The sequence below is a fragment of the Lycium ferocissimum genome, chromosome 7 (genome assembly GCF_029784015.1).
Source record: "Lycium ferocissimum isolate CSIRO_LF1 chromosome 7, AGI_CSIRO_Lferr_CH_V1, whole genome shotgun sequence".
Taxonomy (NCBI): domain Eukaryota; kingdom Viridiplantae; phylum Streptophyta; class Magnoliopsida; order Solanales; family Solanaceae; genus Lycium; species Lycium ferocissimum.
Genome location: NC_081348.1, coordinates 58,295,684 through 58,304,124, shown reverse-complemented (window position 1 = coordinate 58,304,124; position 8,441 = coordinate 58,295,684). Strand labels below are relative to the sequence as shown.

Here is an 8,441-nt window from a genome sequence, read left to right as displayed (position 1 = left end):
CTACGACATAAGACTTCATGAAATCTCATGAGAAGTTTAGGTATCTAAAATAATAAAAGTGACGAGATATCAATAAGTTATGTTGCATTGTGAACCGATACAAATGATATATCGTGGAAGATATCTTTGGTACAATATAGCGCAATATTGTAAAATATTATGAGGATCTGAATTGTACGTCTATAAAGCATGCTGACATAGAGATTATTACCAAGTAAAATGAGGCATTTTGGTAAGCTTCAAGCTTATTGGACCTGTAGTCCTGACAGCAGAAAATATCACGCATTTGAATTAATGGCTATTGTAACTTGGTAAAATTTATATGAAAATTCTTGAAGAATTTTAAATGTATGAAGCATATACAAGTTCTAGAAATTTGTCCATAATTCTTATATGAATTAAATCAAGCAAGGTGAATGCAATTTGATCATCTTATTGAATGTTCATTGACTAAGGATCTATTTATCCTTATGTCTTTGTGGAAATCAAAATCTGTCATACTGTTGTTGCAAGTTGATGACTTGAATATTATTAAAACTCTTGAAGAGTTCTCAAAAGTAGCATATTATCATTTGCTGAAAGTAATTGAAATGAGAAAACTTGTAGAATGCTTTGGTCCTGAAGTACCATATCTTTATTCAGTTGATGCATTTATATATATCTTGCTATAACTATAAGCCTGATATAGTTTTATTCCTACATGGAGATATTGAAATAAGATCAATTGCAAGTTTGATGTGAATGTGTTATCCTAACAAATATTATCAAGTTTATTGGATTACAGAACATTCATCTAATCGACAAAAATGTTCGATCTAGACATGTTATCTATTTTCATGAAGGATTACAGTTGTACGATGTAGTTCAACATGACAGTCAACCCATACAAATGTAACATCAGTTCATAAAGCAAGTCAGAAATGTACTTGGCGTGATTCTAACAATATTATATGCCGATAATGTAACTATATCAAAAAAGTGAAAATGCAACATACATAGTCCAACTAAATGGAGGATTCATAAGGGATAGAACAAATCACATTTCACCAAAAAATTTCTTCACACGAGCTCCAGAAGAATGATGATATCAACGTGCAACAGATTCGTTCGAGTGATAATATGACTGATTTATTCACCAAGTCTCTACCAACTGCGATCAAGAAGATGGTGCACAAAATTGAGATGTGAAGATTCATGATTTTGGATTGAAGTTCTCATCAGGCGGAGTTCATACGCGTTGTACTCTTTTTGCCTTTCAAGGCTTTTGTTCCACTGTTTTCAGGTTTTTAACTTTATTATTTTACTAGTTACGGAAGGCCCGTGCTAAGCCCGGACCCAAACTCAAAATATAAAAATAGAAATTCTTATTAAATACGTTTAACGTGATACAATTTCTACCGCATAATTAATTTAATATATTTATGTGTTAATGATATCTTATTGATAAGTTTTAATTATTAAAGTTTCTTCATCACACAATTAGATGATTTTTAATGAAAAATTTATTTATGAGGAAGAAAGTTAAGAAGAAAAATTATCAAATCTCAAAGGGACACAATGACTCGATATCCTATACTAACATTGATTATGATAAAGTATGATAATTACAATTTGCAAAGCTGATAAATCAAAAAATATTTTCATATTTTTGTGAATTTGTGAGCGTGTGATTTTATTCATAGGTAAAAATCGATTTGTTTTAACATTCATTAAATTTTCATTCATTATCTTGCGACTTGCGTCAAGAGTTTATGCTAGTTAAATGTGATTTTTCACCTTAGTTTCAGACGAAATTCAAGAAATAACCTATATTTATTAAATTGAACCTCAAGATTCAATAAAATTTAATTCTTCATGTATTCTCTATACTAAAAAAAATAAATTAAATTTAGTTAGCCAAACAAGAGATTTTAAAGATAACCCAATATCAATGGATGACATTGTCTTCATTTTCAACACCATATGACATCATTTAAAAAAATAGACATCCAAGAGGGAGTGTTATAAATATTATTTATTTATTGTGAATTTCTATCTTTAGAGTTAGTAACTTTGAGGCCAAGTAAGTTTTCTATTATAACTAGAGATGTTCCCTTCATTATATTTTCATCTAAAAAAAAAAAAAATTCTCTAATCTTCTCTCTTTCTCTGCATATTTTTCTTCTAACTTTATTATTTTACACCACAACTAAAGCCTTTCATTTTTTTAATGAAATTTCACTTATATAATTGTGCTTCAATTATTTATCAAACTTAACTCCTAATTTAATAAATAAAATCATTTAATAAGAGTAACAGTTCCATTATTGAGCTGTCTTATTTTTCTTTTCTTTTTGTAAATTACAGTCCCCCATAACACTTTACTCTGATGAATTAAATATATTGTCTGTTACCAACTCTCTCTCCTGTTTGCCGTCCATCAAAAGTGGTCTTCTTTACTCGTCTTCAGTTTATTAAAAGGTTAACACGCCAAAACCCTCAAAACATACATAAATATTTCTTTTTCAGCACAAATATATAAATAAAAATAAAAATACAATACAACATGGCCCTTTTGACTCCATCAATTGTTAGTTCACACTGAAGGAAAATGATGTTTATTTTTTTGTTTTCTTGATTTAAAATTCTATTAGTTTGTTTGTTTGTATGTGGGGTGGTGTTTTTCAGTTAAAGGCTTAAAGCATCAATCAACCTGTCTGTACTTTGCTAGATATAAGCTGTTTTATGTTGCAAAATATCATTTTTCTTTCTACCTAATAAATATATTCTTTGAAAACCCTGTTTTCTTCTTATTTAGCTTCTTCTTGTTCATTACTGATTTGGGGTTTTCTTTTTTCTCAGTCTTGAAGCTTTCTTGATTTCAAAAAGGTGACATCTTTACCCTTTTTGTGTTGTTTCTTTTGATGGGTTTTTGATATTTTGTGTTTCTTGGTGAAAAAAGTTGATATTTTTAGCTCTTTTTTCTGTCTTGGAGGTCTTTTGATTCAAAAAGGTGACATTTTTACCCTTTTGATGATGTTTCTTTTGATGGTTTTTTGATATTTTGTGTTTCTTGGTGAAAAAAGTTGATGTTTTTAGCTCTTTTTTCTGTCTTGGAGCTCTTTTGATTAAAAAAAAAGGTTACATCTATACCCTTTTGAAGCTGTTTCTTTTGATATGTTTTTGATATTTTGAGGTTCTTTGTGAAAAAAGTTGATATTTTTAGTTGTTTCTGTTCATTTGGGGTTTTAATGATGAAGAAATCTTGGGGTTTTTTGATTGTTAGTGAAGAGTTTAGTTATATTTGATCTGGTTTTTTCTCCTGTTTTCAGTCTTGGAGCTTTTTTGAAAAAAAAAAAAAAAGGTGACATTTTTACCCTTTTTGTGTTGTTTCTTTTGATGGATTTTTGATATTTTGTGGTTCTTGGTGAAAAAAGTTGATATTTTTAGTTCTTTGTGTTCTTTTGGGATTTGAATGATGAAGAAATCTTGGGGTTTTGGATTGTTAGTGAAGAGTTTATTTATATTGGTATTGGGAGTTTTGTGTGTTTTTGGATTTGATCCTAAAGATAATTTCTTAATTGATTGTGGATCATCTAAAGATACTGATGTTGGTAATAGGGTTTTTATTTCTGATAAATCAGCTTCAAAATATCTTTCAACTTCACAAGATATATTAGCTGATACCCCTTCAAATTCAATTACAAAATCTGATGATTCACCCCTTTATCAAACTGCTAGAATTTTCACTCAACAATCCACCTATAAATTCCCAATTGGCCAAACAGGAAGACATTGGATTCGCCTTTATTTTTACCCTTTTGTTTACCATGAATATGATATGAGTGAAGCAAGTTTCTCCGTTTCCACTCAAAAAAATGTTCTTCTTGGTAATTTCTCTCCCAAAAATGTTTCTGTCAAGGAATTCTCCGTAAACGTTACCTCGAAAGACCTTGTGATCATATTCTCTCCTAAGAGCTATTCATTTGCCTATATAAATGCTTTGGAAATTGTCTCTGTACCTGATGACCTTATAACTGATGATGCCGCGACGATCATTCCAGCTGGCACGTTCAGCGGTATGTATGCACAAGCTCTCGAAACGGTTGCTAGGGTAAACATGGGCGGATCACTTGTGTCGTCTGAAAATGATACATTATGGAGAACTTGGGTTCCTGATCGAAGTTTCTTGGCTCAGCCGAGTTCTGCTAAGTCAGTAAATAAGATCGGATCAGTAAAATATCCGAAGGACGGAGCAACAGTAGATTTTGCACCACAGACGGTTTATGGTACTTGTAGTGAGATGAACTTGAATGGTACCGGTAATGATCCTAATTCCAATTTTAACGTGACATGGACGTTCGATGTTGATCCGGGGTTCCAATATTTCATTCGGTTACACTTCTGCGATATAGTGAGTGCAGCTGCCAATCAGCTGATATTTAACATTTATGTGAACTCGTGGAACGTGGCTCCTGATTTTGATCCTGGTCAGAAAGCTTCGGGTTTTTTGGCCACGGCTTATTACAATGATTATGTTACTCCACCCGCTAAAACTAATAAGCTTAAAGTTAGTGTTGGCCCGTCTGCCACGAGTGCTTATCCTGACGCCTTTCTAAATGGACTCGAACTTCTGAAGTTGAATAATTCTCAGGGCAGCCTTAGTCAGGTGGGGTCCATTCCTACAAACCCAAGTTCAAAGTCAAAGAAGAATATCGGAGTTATCGTGGGTGTGATTGTAGGTGCACTAGTTGTTTTGGTGATGGTTGGGGTCCTATTTTGCATGCATAGAAGAAGAAAAAAACAGGAACAACTTGCCCAGTCAAAAATATGGATTCCGTTATCTGTTGGTGGCAATTCACACACCATGGGAAGCAAGTATTCAAACGGAACAACCATAAGTGCTGCTTCGAACATGAGTTATCGTGTTCCGTTTGCAGCCTTGGTGGAAGCAACCAGCAACTTCGACGAGAGTTTGGTCATTGGAATAGGTGGCTTTGGGAAGGTATATCGGGGTGTTTTGTATGATGGAACAAAAGTGGCTGTGAAAAGGGGTAATCCTAAGTCCCAACAAGGTCTTGCAGAGTTCAGAACGGAAATCGAGATGCTTTCTCAGTTCCGCCATCGACATCTGGTTTCATTGATGGGATACTGTGATGAAAAAAATGAGATGATTCTAGTTTATGAGTACATGGAGAACGGGACCTCAAGAGCCATTTGTATGGTTCAGATCTGCAGTATGAGCTGGAAACAGAGAATGGAGATATGCATCGGGTCGGCTAGAGGTCTACACTACCTTCATACTGGCTATGCTAAAGCAGTTATACATCGTGATGTCAAGTCCGCAAACATATTGCTTGATGAGAGTTTTATGGCAAAAGTTGCTGATTTTGGACTATCCAAAACGGGGCCCGAGCTTGATCAAACTCATGTTAGCACAGCTGTGAAAGGAAGTTTCGGATACCTAGATCCTGAATATTTTAGAAGGCAACAACTGACAGAAAAATCTGATGTTTATTCTTTCGGTGTTGTTTTGCCCGAAGTTCTTTGTGCTAGGCCTGTGATAGATCCGTCTCTTCCCTGAGAGAGATGGTTAACTTAGCTGAATGGGCAATGAAGTGGCAGAAGAAAGGACAACTGGAGCAAATAATAGATCCGAATCTTGTGGGCAAAATAAGACCAGATTCACTCAGGAAGTTTGGAGAAACAGCAGAGAAATGCTTAGCTGATTTTGGTGTAGACAGGCCATCAATGGGCGATGTGTTGTGGAATCTGGAATACGCACTTCAACTTCAAGAGGCTGTCATTCAAGATGATCCTGAAGAAAACAGCACTCTCCTTATTGGCGAGCTCTCTCCACAAGTCAACCATTTCAGTCAAGTTGATGTTGGTGCTTCTCCTGCTCATATCGGAACACCAAATCTGGATGATTTCTCTGGTGCTTCCATGAGTAAGGTTTTCTCCCAATTGGTCAAGTCTGAGGGTAGATAATTAAGTGAAAATGGTACATACTGTGTTTAGGTGTTTGTTAATTCCACTTCTGTTCATTGATCATATGAAGATTGAGTTTTTTCCTTTGTAACAGTTTATTCTATGAATTTCAGAGTTTTAAATAGAAAGTTAATGTTGAAAATTTGCATCGTTCTACCTCTGGATGTTTGAGATACTGTCATGCTGCAGAATTAGTGGCGGCGGAATAAAGTAAACGTAACATGAAAGCGTGTTATTTTTTCTCTTTTTCATGTACTGGAAATAGGGATGACATGGTTAGGTTTGTAATGTGTTTGATTTGTTTTGATACTTCTCTTTCAATCACACAATATTAATGATGTATATATAATTTCCCATTTTCATGAGAAGTTTCTATTAGGAAGTGAGGTTTGGGACAGTAAAGTTGCTTCCTATTTTGCCAGTCTCTTTAGAAGATCCGAATTGCTTGCTTATTATTGTTGTCATACATGTTTAAACCTTCTTTGGAAATGAAGGTAGAGAAATATGTCAATTCATTGGCTGAAGTGAACTTTTGGACGATGAGCCCCAGGGGATTCATCTAGTGGTAAGAACGTGCAGTAAGAACGTAACGTATGATGTGTGGTTAGGTGCACGTCACAGGTTCGAACTGTGTTATGGACAAAAGCTTGCTATTTAAGTGGAGAAGGACGGACCATTATTCATGAGCTTACTGGCCCTTGAGGATTTTATCGTTATTAAAGAAAAAAGTCAGCTTTTGTGGTGGAGTTTCTGTGGTTCCTGTTGAACACCTTACGATGTTTTATGAGGTCAGTGTCGCATAGTGAAAATGTGATCCTTCTTTATACAGTATAAATTGAGTCTTTTATCATCATTATTGTTTAGAGAGAGAGAGAGACTACCTATTTGCATATCTCCATTTAAATTGTTTCCTTAGATCAAGTAATAAATTCTGTCATAATTCAATTTTGTCATTGCTAGAATTTCTGAAATACATCCTGATACTTGAAAGCTTCCCTTGATACGTTATGAATCCTTGCATTCTTCCTTTCCTCGTCAGGCCATCCTACTCACATCCTGATTGGTTGGATACAACAACAACCCAGTGAAATCCCACAACGTGGGAATGCAGGGGAGAGTACATGTACTGCATCTTACTCCTATCAAGTAAGGGCCGAGCTATTTTCGAAAGACCCTCGAAATTCAAAGCGAAATGAAAATAGCGAAAGCGACTAAGCCATGATGAAATAGCGGTTGCAAAGTAATAGGCCTATCACATAAATAAGATAATCAAACAGGAAATAACAGATAATAGCAGAAATCAAAGCACAAGAAATTATAGCGCGATAATGCGACTACTAATATGAAAGGATAAACGAGACTATCTACTAGCCTGAAATATGGGGATGCTCTTGTCTGAATCTATGTCATCTGCAATTGCTGGGGAGGTTTTATTTTTGTGCAATTCATGATTTTTTTAGCATAATTGATCTATCTCTATCTCTTGCAATTGATGATGACGTCGAGGAGCTTTTTGAGATGGAATTGAGTGTTAGTTTGTAGTATCAGTCTAGCTTGTTCATTTGCTGTGTGACTAATGATTATTTAGAGGAGTTATTTTGATTTATTCTATTGTCATTATGAGTTGCTGAAGTAAATGAACAAGGAAAGGAAATGGACAAGGAACTAAGTGTATGAACGAAGTTCGTGATTTGATTAAGCTTGCACTTGTGGCAGAGCTGTATTACTGTTTTATTTGACTCTGGTAAATGTTCAATTGGGTAATCTTTATTAATGTAAATCTAAATGCTATGTTTATTCTGTGGATTTCATATATTCTTATATTATCGGGTTTCTTGACATTCTCTCTGGTACTCTGCTTTTTCCACTTCGGTGGCCTTGAAGAAATTTAAAGTTTGCTTAACAATAGTTTAATGCTACAAATAGAGAAATAATATAATGAATTAATATCACTAGAGATAGGAAATATTCTTTTCCTTGCCAAAGAAAAAAGCAATGGAAAGGAGATATCTATTGTATATATATATATAAGGGAAAACAACTTACTGTGATTTTTTTTCCCCCCTATAAAATTTACATTTTGAAAGAAAAGAATGAGGTTGTAGTTGTTGTCCTTTCGTGTTCAAAGAAAAACAAGAACTACAACGAGAAACCGGAAACCGGTAAAGAAGAAGAGACAAACAAACACAAAAAAAAACAAAAAATATGTAACGTTGAAAAATTCACAGAATTGAAGAAATCCGAGACCACAGAATTCACTGTGTGTCCTTAAGGAATTTAACCCCCTCAGCTGTGCGAGGTTGTGGATTATTTCCTCCCGGGATATAACGGATATACCGTCGTAGGAGTGGCGGTACCCTCAAACGCCTACGACTTCGACGAACTCAAATTCGGGAACGAAATCACACTATGACTCAATAGGTTTTATTTGCGAAAGAATGCGAATTGCGGGAATTTTTAATGCACGAAAA

General features: G+C 34.6%; 1 protein-coding gene and 1 pseudogene across 1 annotated transcript in view; both read left to right on the top strand.

The window, feature by feature from the left end:
- The first annotated feature begins 3,300 nt into the window (after window positions 1-3,300).
- Window positions 3,301-6,126, top strand: LOC132065767 (receptor-like protein kinase HERK 1; annotated as a pseudogene).
- A 1,223-nt stretch (window positions 6,127-7,349) lies between these two features.
- LOC132062384 (beta-amyrin 28-monooxygenase-like) overlaps window positions 7,350-8,441 on the top strand; it is a 2,944-nt gene continuing 1,852 nt past the window's right edge. The window contains exon 1 of the mRNA XM_059454964.1: window positions 7,350-7,397. Within this exon, the coding sequence (XP_059310947.1) occupies window positions 7,350-7,397 (48 nt within the window). The remainder of the gene's footprint in view (window positions 7,398-8,441) is intronic.